The sequence below is a fragment of the Meles meles genome, unplaced genomic scaffold, assembly GCF_922984935.1.
Source record: "Meles meles unplaced genomic scaffold, mMelMel3.1 paternal haplotype, whole genome shotgun sequence".
In the NCBI taxonomy this organism is placed as follows: Eukaryota; Metazoa; Chordata; class Mammalia; order Carnivora; family Mustelidae; genus Meles; species Meles meles.
In genome coordinates, this window is record NW_025721274.1 from 99430 (window position 1) to 113339 (window position 13910).

General features: G+C 40.3%; 1 protein-coding gene across 1 annotated transcript in view; it reads right to left on the reverse strand.

Annotated features, from left to right (window-relative positions):
• The window catches only part of LOC123936278 (cytochrome P450 3A12-like), a 47857-nt gene that overhangs the window by 8758 nt on the left and 25189 nt on the right, over positions 1-13910 (reverse strand). The window contains exons 8-11 of the mRNA XM_045996924.1: positions 12572-12699; positions 11465-11531; positions 5725-5885; positions 4244-4470 (exon numbers count right to left, since the gene is read on the reverse strand). Coding sequence (XP_045852880.1) covers positions 4244-4470; positions 5725-5885; positions 11465-11531; positions 12572-12699 — 583 coding nt within the window. The remainder of the gene's footprint in view (positions 1-4243; positions 4471-5724; positions 5886-11464; positions 11532-12571; positions 12700-13910) is intronic.

The window sequence follows — 13910 nt, forward strand, 5'->3', positions numbered from 1 at the left end:
TGAATGAAAGAGGAGAGATCACAACTAACACCAAAGAAATACAGACAATTATAAGAACATACTATGAGCAACTCTACACCAACAAATTTGACAATCTGGAAGAAATGGATGCATTCCTAGAGACATATAAACTACCACAACTGAACCAGGAAGAAATAGAAAACCTGAACAGGCCCATAGCCACTAAGGAGATTTAAACAGTCATCAAAAATCTCCAAACAAACAAAAGCCCAGGGCCAGACAGTTTCCCAGGGGAATTCTACCAAAAATTTAAAGAAGAATTAACTCCTATTGTCCTGAAACTGTTCCAAAAAATAGAAATGGAAGGAACTACCCTATGACCCAGCAATTGCACTACTGGGTATTTACACTAAAGATACAAACATAGTGATCCGAAGGGGCACGTGTACCCGAATGTTTATAGCAGCAATGTCTACAATAGCCAAACTATGGAAAGAACCTAGATGTCCATCAACAGATGAATGGATAAAGAAGATGTGGTATATATACACAATGGAATACTATGCAGCCATCAAAAGAAATGAAATCATGCCATTTGCGACGACGTGGATGGAACTAAAGCGTATCATGCTTAGTGAAAACTTCCAAACTCATTTTATGAGGCCAGCATCACCTTGATCCCGAAACCAGACAAGGATCCCACCAAAAAAGAGAACTACAGACCAATATTCTTGATGAACACAGATGCAAAAATTCTCACCAAAATACTAGCCAATAGGACTTAACAGTACCTTAAAAGGATTATTCACCATGACCCAGCGGGATTTATTCCAGGGCTGCAAGTTTGGTTCAACATCCGCAAATCAATCAATGTGATACAACACATTAATAAAAGAAAGAACAAGAACCATATGATACTCTCAATAGATGCTGAAAAAGCATTTGACAAAGTACAGCATCCCTTCCTGATCAAAACTCTTCAAAGTGTAGGGATAGAGGGCACATACCTCAATATTATCAAAGCCATCTATGAAAAACCCACCGCAAATATCATTCTCAATGGAGAAAAACTGAAAGCTTTTCCGTTAAGGTCAGGAACACGGCAGGGATGTCCATTACCACCACTGCTATTCAACATAGTACTAGAAGTCCTAGCCTCAGCAATCAGAAAACAAAAGGAAATTAAAGGCATCCAAATCAGCAAAGAAGAAGTCAATTATCACTCCTCGCAGATGATATGATACTATATGTGGAAAACCCAAAAGACTCCACTCCAAAACTGCTAGAACTTGTCCAGGAATTCAGTAAAGTGTCAGGATATAAAATCAATGCACAGAAATCAGTTGCATTTCTGTCCACCAACAACAAGACAGAAGAAAGAGAAATTAAGGAGTCAATCCCATTTACAATTGCACCCAAAACTATAAGATACCTAGGAATAAACCTAACCAAAGAGGCTAAGAATCTATATGCAGAAAACTATAAAGTACTCATGAAAGAAATTGAGGAAGACACAAAGACATGGAAAAATGTTCCATGCTCCTGGATTGTAAGAATAAATATTGTGAAAATGTCTATGCTACCTAAAGCAATCTACACATTTAATGCAATCCCTATCAAACTACCATCCATTTTTTTCAAAGAAATGGAACAAATAATCCTAAAATTTATATGGAACCAGAAAAGACCTCGAATAGCCAAAGGAATATTGAAAAAGAAAGAAAAAGTTGGTGGCATCACAATTCCGGACTTCAAGCTCTATTACAAAGCTGTCATCATCAAGACAGCATGGTACTGGCACAAAAACAGACACACAGATCAATGGAACAGAATAGACCCTCAACTCTATGGTCAACTAATCTTCGACAAAGCAAGAAAGAATGTCCAATGGAAAAAAAGACAGCCTCTTCAATAAATGGTGCTGGGAAAATTGGACAGCCACATGCAGAAAATGAAATTGGACCACTTCCTTACGCCACACACGAAAATAGACTCCAAATGGATGAAGGACCTCAATGTGAGAAAGGAATCCATCAAAATCCTTGAGGAGAATACAGGAAGCAACCTCTTCAACTTCAGCCATAGCAACATCCTCCTAGGAACATCGCCAAAGGCAAGGGAAGCAAGGGCAAAAATGAACTATTGGGATTTCATCAAGATCAAAAGCTTTTGCACAGGAAAGGAAACAGTTAACAAAACCAAAAGACAACTGACAGAATGGGAGAAGATATTTGCAAATGACATATCAGATAAAGGGCTAGTGTCCAAAATCTATAAGGAACTTAGCAAACTCAACACCCAAAGAACAAACAATCCAATCAAGAAATGGGCAGAGGACATGAACAGACATTTCTGCAAAGAAGACATCCAGATGGCCAACAGACCCATGAAAAAGTGCTCCACATCACTCGGCATCAGGGAAATACAAATCAAAACCACAATGAGATATCACCTCACACCAGTAGAATGGCTAAAATTAACAAGTCAGGAAATGACAGATGCTGGCGAGGATGCGGAGAAAGGGAAACCCTCCTCCACTGTTGGTGGGAATGCAAGCTGGTGCAACCACTCTGGAAAACAGCATGGAGGTTCCTCAAAATGTTGAAAATAGAACTACCCTATGACCCAGCAATTGCACTACTGGGTATTTACCCTAAAGATACAAACATAGTGATCCGAAGGGGCACGTGCACCCGAATGTTTATAGCAGCAATGTCTACAATAGCCAAACTATGGAAAGAACCTAGATGTCCATCAACAGATGAATGGATAAAGAAGAGGTGGTATATATACACAATGGAATACTATGCAGCCATCAAAAGAAATGAAATCTTGCCATTTGTGAAGATATGGATGGAATCCATGGGTATCATGCTTAGTGAAATAAGTCAATCGGAGAAAGACAACTATCATATGATCTCCCTGATATGAGGACGTGGAGATGCAACATGGGAGGTTAGGGGGATAGGAGAAGAATAAATGAAACAATATGGGATTAGGAGGGAGACAAACCATAAAGTGACTGTTAATCTCACAAAACAAACTGGGGGTTGCTGGGGGGAGGTGGGGTTGGGAGAGGGGGAGGGGGTTATGGACATTGGGGAGAGTATGTGCTATGGTGAGTGCTGTGAAGTGTGTAAACCTGGCGATTCACAGACCTGTACCCCTGGGGATAAAAATACATTATATGTTAACAATGAATACTGTTACGCTGAAAAAAATAAATAAAATGGAAAAAAATACATTATATGTTTGTAAAAAAAAAAAAAAGAAAGGATGAATACCCAACTTTTGTAGCAACATGGACGGGACTGGAAGAGATTATGCTGAGTGAAATAAGTCAAGCAGAGAGAGTCAGGTTTCATATGGTTTCACTTATTTGTGGAGCATAACAAATGACATGGAGGACATGGGGAGATGGAGAGGAGAAGGAAGTTGAGGGAAATTGGAAGGGGAGGCGATCCATAAGAGACTATGGACTCTGAAAAACAACCTGAGGGTTTTGAAGGGGTGGGGGGGTGGGAGGTTGGGGGAACCAGGTGGTGGGTAATAGGGAGGACACGTATTGCATGGAGCACTGGGTGTTGTGCAAAAACAATGAATACTGTTACGCTGAAGAAATAAATAAGCAAACAAACAAATAAATAAATAATTTAAAATAAAAAAAAATAAAAAAGAAAACAACAGTTAGATGTCCAAAAATGTTAGATTGTTTTGGATCATAATGTTTTAGTTTTAAATATGGCATTTCTTTTTGTGTTATGTCATTGATAGTTGGCAAGATTATCTTTTACACGTCACCCACATGCACTCACACACACACACACACACACCCCATAGCACACCCCCACACACGCAGAGCTGCATATATGCATGGAAAATTATTGAGCCTATGCCATCATATTGTATTTTGGCAGTGAGAAATACTTTGAGAACAAGGGTTATCAAAAAGCATGGGGAGGAGTGCCTGGGTGGCTCAGTGGGTTAAGGTCTCTGCCTTTGGCTCAGGTCAGGATCTCAGGGTCCTGGGCTCAGGGATTGAGCCCCGCATCGGGCCTCTGCTCTGCAGGGAGCCTGCTTCCTCCTCTCTCTCTGCCTGCCTCTCTGCCTAGTTGTGATTTCTCTCTGTCAAATAAATAAAATATTTTTTAAAAATACTTCTAAAAATAAAAAGATGTACAAATAAATAATTGTACAACCATATGCTTGTCATCTATACGAAGGAAATATCAGAATATCCTCCAATATGAAGGTGGGTTCCCCATTCCAGGGTTCCCTGTACCTTTCAGGACGGAACTCCTCAGGCTCTGGCCAGAGATCCTGATCGCGGTGAAGAGTAAAGACTGGCACCATCACCACTGTCCCTTTGGGAATGAACACACCACTGATCTCCACATCTTTCTTACAGACCCTCTCAAGTCTACCACCAATTGGGTATAATCTCAGAGTTTCATCCAACACCATGTCCAGATACTCCATCTGTACAAGGGCATCATAAGTGGGTGGTGCCTAGAAGGAAAGAAACAGATTTTGATACATTGAGATTTGGAATCAACATTCAACTCACTCTATACACTCCTTCTGAAGTGTTAGGAACACCTAAGAATCATCTATTTCCGTAAAGGGCATTTATGGATGTTTTAATATCTACCATCTCCTTGTCCACTTAGTGGGCCACTGACATGTGTGCAATAGTAATGACAAGGGGAGACGGCTGGGACAATCCCCTAAACAGGGACTGAAATCCATTCTAGGTAGTGATTTTTCTTCTTCATGTAAACAAAAGAGACTAAGACTGTGACACTTAATGGTTGTTTTTTTTAAATTTTTTATTTAAGTCCAATTTAGTTAACATATAGTGTATTATGAGTTTCAGGTGTAGAATTTAATAATTCATTACTTGCATATAACACCCAGTGCTCATTATCAGGTGACCCCCTTAACGCCCATCACCCAGTTACCCTATCCTTCCATCCTCTCCCCTCCAGAAGCCCCCAGTTTCTTTCCTATACTTAAGAGTTATAGTTTGTCTCCATCTGTTTTTATCTTATTTTATTTCTCCTTCCCTATGAGCCTTAATTATCAGTGAAATATGTTGAAGTCACCATTTCCTTTCAAAACAGAGGTCACACACACACACCACAGAAGAAGAACATACAACAGAAAATATCTGCTCTTCCACATAAACTCTTCTAGTGGAAATATCCTGCTTCCTATCTTTTCAATTATATTTACAGTATTTAGAGAGAAACACTATATTACATAAAAACCATAATTAGGGGAGACACTAGTTCCTTTCAACACAAAGAGGGGTAGGACTGGATGCCACCGACTGAGGGAACACAATTTCTGTTCCAGGAAATATTGTGAAGGGGATCAGATCTCAGCACCACCCTCTGTCTGGGGTTGGTCTCCTCATTGTTGGTCTGGGGGTTCACTGTTTGCCCAATAAGCCACTTCAGCCCTGGAGGCCAGGTCTCTTCATAAGCTGGGAGCTCCTCTTTAGGCAGCTCTGCTTAGTTCCTTGTTCCCCAGCCAACAATTAGTCCCCAAGTTCCAGATAATACAGGTATAAGAAAGAGGAGCCTCTTTCCCCAGTACCACCAAACAACTATATGAAGCAGAGACTCACTCCCATGCTGGACATGCAAACGTGAGTTAGAAGTAAACCTTTTTATGAAAACCCACTCGATTTGAGAGCTAGTCTGTTACTGAGATATAACCAAGCCTATTCTGACTCCCTCCTCAATAGGACCCACTCACCTTCTTAGGGAAAGTCGCATCAATCTCCTCCTGCAGTTTCTTCTGGACATCAGGGTGAGTGGCCAATTCATACAGAAGGAAGGAAAGAGAAGTGCTAGTGGTCTCGTAGCCAGCAAAAATAAAGATAATAGATTGGGCCACGAGTTCCAGATCAGACAGAGCTAAAAGGAGAAGAGAGACATTTGAGCTAAAACAGATGGATGTCTATCAGACACATGAAAAAATGCTCATCATCACTAGCCATCAGGGAGATTCAAATTAAAACCACACTGAGATATCACCTTACACCAGTTAGAATGGCCAAAATTAGCAAGACAGGAAACAACATGTGTTGGAGAGGATGTGGTGAAAGGGAAACCCTCTTACACTGTTGGTGGGAATGCAAGTTGGTGCAGCCACTTTGGAGAACAGTGTGGAGATTCCTCAAGAAATTAAAAATAGAGATTCCCTATGACCCTGCAATTGCACTATTGGGTATTTACCCCAAAGATACAGATGTAGTGAAAAGAAGAGCCATCTGTACCCCAACGTTTATAGCAGCAATGGCCGCAGTCGCCAAACTGTGGAAAGAACTAAGATGCCCTTCAATGGACGAATGGATAAGGAAGATGTGGTCCATATACACAATGGAGTATTATGCCTCCATCAGAAAGGATGAATGCCCAACTTTTGTAGCAACATGGACGGGACTGGAAGAGATTATGCTGAGTGAAATAAGTCAAGCAGAGAGAGTCAAGTATCATATGGTCTCACTTATTTGTGGAGCATAACAAAGAACATGGAGGACATGGGGAGATGGGGAGGAGAAGGGAGTTGAGGGAAATTGGAAGGGGAGGCAAACCATGAGAGACTATGGACTCTGAAAAACAACCAGAGTGTTTTGAAGGGGCGGGGTGTGGGAGGTTGGAGAACCAGGTGGTGGGTAATAGGGAGGGCACGTATTACATGCAGCACTGGGTGTGGTGCAAAAACAATGAATACTGTTACGCTGAAAATAAATAAATAAATTTAAAATAAAATAAAAGTCAGTAAAAATAGGAAAAAATACCACATTTTAGATGATGAGAAATCTATTTGAAACTCACATTTCCTTTGGAGGAAAATGTAAAAGCAATCCAGAATCAAACTCACAGTGGTTTGCACTCTGATGTCTATCTTACAGAGCCAGAAAAGCCAGAAGTTGTTTTGACCTGGTTATTCCCATGGCCTATTCTCATGGTCTTGACCATCCATTCCTGCTCATGCCACCTTCCCCACCAACACAAATAGGTGATTTCAGGAAATGGCATTTCATCTAATGTACACAGAGTTATCATTATGTCCTTTGAAGAATCCCAACAGGACTTCAGTCCTAAGTCACATAGGATAGTATTCTCTCCCAGGAAAATTTAAATCCTTTCCACTAAAACAGAATATAAATTTTTTTTAAAGATTTTATTTATTTATTTGACAGAGAGAGATCACAAGTAGGCAGAGAAGCAGGCAGAGAGAGAGAGGAGGAAGCAGGCTCCCCGCTGAGCAGAGAGCCAGACGTGGGACTCGATCCCAGAACCCCGAGACCATGACCCGAGCTGAAGGCAGAGGCTTTAACCCACTGAGCCACCCAGGTGCCCCCAGAATATAAATTTCTTTAGAGAGTTTGCAATGCTAAGGCTTAATTGTCAGGAAAAATGAATGATGGTTTACCTAAACATATTTGTGGGAACTTAAAAGAATACCACTGGACCAGAGATAAATCTTGCTGCCCCAAATGTGGGATCTGCAGCATCTGGGGGATTATTAGAAATGCAGAATATCAAACTTCACCCTAGAACAATCGAATCAAAATCTAACCTTTCATGAGATGTGGTGACCTGTGTGCACAACCTATCTTGAGAAGCACAGTGTATACATTTCCAAGGTTTCAGCTAATAGAAGACCTGGCACACAACTTCTCAAGTGGATGAACTCCAGTATGTACAGAAACTATGACACAGACAAAGTGAGAAGAGTGGTGACTAAACTAGGATAATTCATACCATTAAAGGAGCAGAAGAAAGAAGTTGTCAATAGAGGGTACTAGCTAGCAAGAAACAGACAAACTGAATCCAGGGAATGGCACTAGCAATGCCTATACAATCATAACCTGAATGTCACCTTCCTTAGTGAATGGCCCCACTCTGAATATAAGTTGGCATCTCCTTTGATTTTTCTCTTGGCAGAAACTCAGCATCGTCATGCTCTAATTTCTTTCATCAGAACTGTGTCAGAACATTTAGATAATTAGATAATCAGGACATTTAGATAATTAGATAATTCCATGTTCATGTAATGAACATGGTACCTGCCACCAACATGTAAGTCACAACTAAAAACAATACAAAAAGTCTAAGAAAGGTCTGTAGAGTTGTGATATGACAGTCACACTTTCTGTGATGCTGCTGTGGATAAATTCAACAATCAGAGTCTTTTCCCTGATTGCCATGAGCCCCATGATAATCAAAGTTAGAGCTGTGCTGTCCAATAAGATAGCTACTTGCCAGATGTGGTTATTTATATTTAAGTTTTACTTAGCTATATTAAATACAATATAAGATTCAGATCTTCAGTCATACTAGCCACATGTCAAGTGCTCAATAACCACATGTGTGTGGTAGTTCTGTACAGAAACAAGCATATATAGAATATTTCCTTTATCATAGAATGTAGTAGAACTAGAGAGAGAGAGAGAGAGAGAGAGAATATAATGATGTAGGAACACGTGGGAGACTCAGTCTGCCTCTGGCTCAGATCATGATCCCAGAGTCCTGGGATCGAGCCCCATATCAGGTTCTCTGCTCTGTGGGAAGTCAGCTTCTCCCTCTCTCCCTCCACCTGCTTGTGTTTCCTCTCTCACCGTCTTTCTCTCTCTCTCTCTCTCTCTCTCTCTCTTTCTCTCTGTCAAATAAATAAAGAAAATATTTTTTTTAATTTTTAAAAGAATAGAAGTTGACATCATAATAGATACAGATATATAGATATTAGTGGTGTGGTAAAGTAAGCCCATCATTTTTTCTCTAGAGTAAGCTGTTATATATTCAAGAATTTTGTGAGGTGGTTGTCAAACCATACATGGCTTAAAATTAACCACAATTGGTAATAGGGAGGGCACGTACTGCATGGAGCACTGGGTGTGGTGCAAAAACAATGAACACTATTATGCTGAAAATAAATTTAAAAAAAAATTAACCACAATGGAAATATTTATGTCACAAAAACAACTATAAATCAAGCCCCCTTTTTTCTTTCAGATGCAGATACCATAATTTGATCACTGGTTATGGATATAGAAATATTTATGTTGATCAGTCCTATGTAAATATAGTTGACATTCTGGGCTTGACCTACTGAGAGGAAATAGAAGCAAAGACACCATCATAGCAATAAACACTCCTCGACCCCAGATTCTGGTTTCTAAATACCATTCTCACTAAAAGGAAACAGAGCTTCTTGGAGAAAATGGTTGATTCCAAGGGCTCATCAAGGGAAACAGAAGAGAAACTGGAAAGTCTCACACCAGAATGCAAGGAAATGCTCAGTAAATAATATGGCAAAAGGATACAGAATACTCTGTGTGCCATAGTGGTGGATACATATCACTATACATAGGTCTAAACCCATAGCATATACAACACCAAGGGTGAACTGTAATGTAAACTATGGATTTGGAGTAGTAATAATGTGTCACTGTAGGGACCTTGTCTATAACAAAATTACCACATCGTGGGGGATTTTTTTTTTTTTTTTTTTGGTTTCAGCTCAGATAATGATCGATTTTTTTCCCCATTTTATTTATTTTTTCAGTGTAACAGTATTCATTGTTTTTGCACAACACCCAGTGCTCCATGCAAAAAAACACCCAGTGTAACAGTATTCATTGTTTTTGCACAACACCCAGTGCCCTCCCCATTACCCACCACCTGTTCCCCCAACCTCCCACCCCTGCCCCTTCAAAACCCTCAGGTTGTTTTCCAGAGTTCATAGTCCCTTATGGTTCGCCTCCCCTTCCAAAAAAATTTTTTTTAATAAACATATAATGTATTTTTATCCCCAGGGGTACAGGTCTGTGAATCGCCAGGTTTACACACTTCACAGCACTCACGATAGCACATATCCTCCCCCATGTCCATAGCCCCCTCCCCCTCTCCCAATCCCACCTCCCCCCAGCAACCCCCAGTTTGTTTTGTGAGATTAAGAGTCATTTATGGTTTGTCTCCCTCCCAATCCCATCTTGTTTCATTTATTCTTCTCCTATCCCCCGTGGGGGATTTTGATAGAGGGGGGTGCTGCATGTAAGTGGGGCAGGGGGAATATGGGATAAATCACCGTGTCTTCTACTCAATTTTGCAGTGAACCTAAAACTGCTATAAAAAATAAAGTCTACTGAGACACCTGTGTGGCTCAGTCGGTTAAGCCTCTGCCTTCAGCTCAGGTCATGATCCCAGGGTCCTGGGATCAAATTCTGTATCAGTCTCCTTGCTTGGCAGGGAGCTTGTTTCTCTTTCTGTCTGCCTCTCACTCTCCTGTGTTTTCACTCTCTTGCTCTCTCTAACAAATAAATAATAAAATCTTTAAAAATAAATAAATAAATGAAGTCTACTGAATACATAAAAAAAGAAGTTGAAAGAAAAAAAAAGGACACAGGAGCCCAAATGAAAGGGCTTACAGAGGACAAATTTGAGAAAATTAATAATCCAAATAAAAAATGGTATAAGAGACTAAGTTAGTAGTATATGAGATCATGCTGACATATATAAATAGACAAATACAGAATATTGGATGTTATATTCAACTAGTGAATTGTTGAACACTGCATAAAAACTCATGATATACTCGATGCTGGCTAACTGGACATAATAAAAATAAAAATAAAAAATAAATAAATACAATAATGATGATGAATGGAAAGCTCACCCTAACAATGGCCTATCACTTCTTACGTAGAAGCAATGGTAGAAGTAGAAAGGCATCATTTCAACCATCATAGTAATAATGGTTTTAGTCAAATACCATCCATGGATGATGAAAGTAGTAGGTGATGGCTTAAAGAGAAACATCATATGTACACAGTCACAAAGGCATCCTACACCAGTTACTTCTTAATTACAAAAGGAAAAGAAAGGGTGCCTGGGTGGCTCAGTGGGGTAAGCCTCTTCATTCGGCTTAGGTCATGATCTTGGGCTCCTGGGATCGAGTCCCACATCAGGCTCTCTGCTCGGTGGGGAGCCTACTTCTTCCTCTCTCTCTCTCTGCCCACATCTCTGCCTACTTGTGGTCTCTCTCGGTCAAATAAAAAAATAAAATCTTTTTTTAAAAAAGGGAAAAGAAAAACTTGCAGTAGATTAAGCCAGTTTAACCAAGTGTTCCATGTGAAGGTCACAATACTGCGGCCAGGTGCCTCCTGATGTGATGAAGCCTTGATGTGAATTTCCAGGCAGAGGTTCTGATTCAGTGGGCCTGAATTAGGCTGGAGGATTGCCATTGCAAGCAAGCTCCCATGTGGCAGACCACTGAGAGCTTTGTCTATCATTGCCCTTTGAGCTTTGAACAAACTGTGGCTATTTTCTTATGGAAAATGCTCTGACTACCATTTGTATCTGAACATGTGTCTTCCTTTGATGTTGTGATATTCCATCTGTTAAAAATCTTCCTCTGTATCTCAGAACCATCTCCTGTAACTGAACCACCTCATCAAGAATGCTCTGAAGGTCTCCTGATTTACCTTTATGCATTTCCATTTCTTTGGAATTCTGGGAGTTAATCATCAGCTGGAGAAAGTCCACTCGGTGCTAGACACAAAAAGAGACATTTCAATGACAAAAAGTCACTTGTGAAGCCATAAATACTAACTTCTTTCCTGAGTATATGAAGCCTTTACACCCAGAAATCTAACTAATGTTGTCAGAGACATCAGTGAACAAAAATACCCAGTTACAAATCTTGGAGAGCACGATATTTCCCTGACAGGAATCCAGCCTTTATGTCCCACTGCTTTTTGGTTCTTGCTCTCTCTGTTCCTCAGCTTCTCTGGCTTTTGAACACAGCTTCCTTGCCCATGAGTTGCCTGCTCCCTCTCCTATCACACCTACTAGCTCAGGAGAAAGTCCCTGATCTTAGTGCTTTTGTTTTTTCAGCCTCAATTCTTAACGAATGGCCATATATGCCAATCCCCTGGCCTCTGCAGGAGGCTTCTGTGTCAGCATGTTCCAATGCTCAACCCTCCCAGAACTCTGCACAAATTTAAGAGACATCCTGGGGTACCAGCCCAGTCTCCCTGTCCTGACACATCCTAGTGCTGGCCACCAGGCCCCAGGAAGGCAAAGCCTGTTTGGCCAGCTTGCAGCCTCAGTACCCAAAGAAGACACCTGCTCACTCCAGACTATGACAACCTCAAATTTAACATAAGCAGGTGCCTAAGGGGAACTTCCACTGGAGAATGTGTAAGAAAAGAGGCTTGGAATTGAAGGGATTCTTTGCCATAGTAAGATATGGCAAAATTATACTACCAGAAAAATGATTTTACACAGTAATTTTTATGTTTTGACCATTCATTGAAGGGAAGTGGTAGTTTTTCTCTCACCAAGCTGCTGCAGTGGCATACTAGTTGGCCTGCTTATTCTTGAATTTTAAACATCAGCTGACTCATCTTCTTATTGCCTCTCCTGACCTCTACCTCTTCATTCTCTCTAAAATGTTAGAAGTCTCTTGCCCTAAACTCTAGAGTTCTCTATTTACCATAAAAACATACTTAGTAGTGTGCACATCAGATGTATACAGCTCAATAGAAGACCAAAGGTGAATATGCACAGGTAACCACCACTGGATTTACCTTTTGTTTATCTTTTAGGCGACTTTTCTTCATCCTTTTTATAGAGTTCTTGAAAAAATCAGTAACGCTTTTTGGAAATACTGAGATATTTAACATTTCAAAAACAGGGGTAAGGAATGGAAACAGTACTATAAGAAAAAAACAACAACAATGGAAATATCAATGAAAATGCAAAATTTCTCTGGAGCAATTATAATTTCATCTACCAACCTGAGGATTAAAAGACACCAGGATTCATTCACATCAGGAGTTAATCCCTCTATGAACTTTACTCGAATTTTCAAGCCAGTGGCTGACCCAGAGCAAGTCAGATCCAAAGGAATGGGATTACATTCCCAGATCTCTTAGACTTTTACTTTTGGACTAGAGCATATTTAGAAACACCAGACCATAATATGTTACTTTGATTTATCATGCTGTTTAACAAATTGTATCAGATGGAAAAATACATAGTACGTCCTTCAACTACAATAGAATAAAACTAGAAAACAAGAACACAACCAACATGGAAAACCCACGAATCTGTGGAAATTACACAATACACTTTTACACAGCCAGTCAGCAAAGAAGAAATCTAAAGGGCATTTTAGAATTACTTGGAGAACACAAAAATGAGGAAACCACATACCAAAACTCATGGGATGTAGCAAAAGCAATGACTGGAAAGAAATTTTTCATTATATACGCCTATCTTTAAAGAGAACCAAGATTTCAAATATATGACCCAACACTCTGTCAAAAACATGTCAAAGAACCCTCTTACACTGTTGGTGGGAATGCAAGTTGGTGCAGCCACATTGGAAAACAGCATGGAGATTCCTTAAGAAATTAAAAATAGAGCTTCCCTGTGACCCTGCAATTGCACTGCTGGGTATTTACCCCAAAGATATAGATGTAGTGAAAAGAAGGACCACCTGTACCCCAATATTCATAGCAGCAATGGCCACAGTCACCAAACTGTGGAAAGAACTAAGATGCCCTTCAATGGATGAATGGATAAGGAAGATGTGGTCCATACACACGATGGAGTATTATGCCTCCATCAGAAAGGACAAATACCCAACTTTTGTAGCAACATGGACGGGACTGGAAGAGATTATGCTGAGTGAAATAAGTCAAGCAGAAAGAGTCAAGTACCATAAGGTTTCACTTACTTGTGGAGCATAAGAAATAACACAGAGGACATGGGGAGATGGAGAGGTGAAGGGAGTTGGGGGAAATTGGAAGGGGAGGTGAACCATGAGAGACTATGGACTCTGAAAAAGAACCTGAGAGTTTTGAAGGGGCGGGGGGTGGAAAGTTGGGTGAGCCTGGTGGTGGGTATTATGGAGGGCATGTA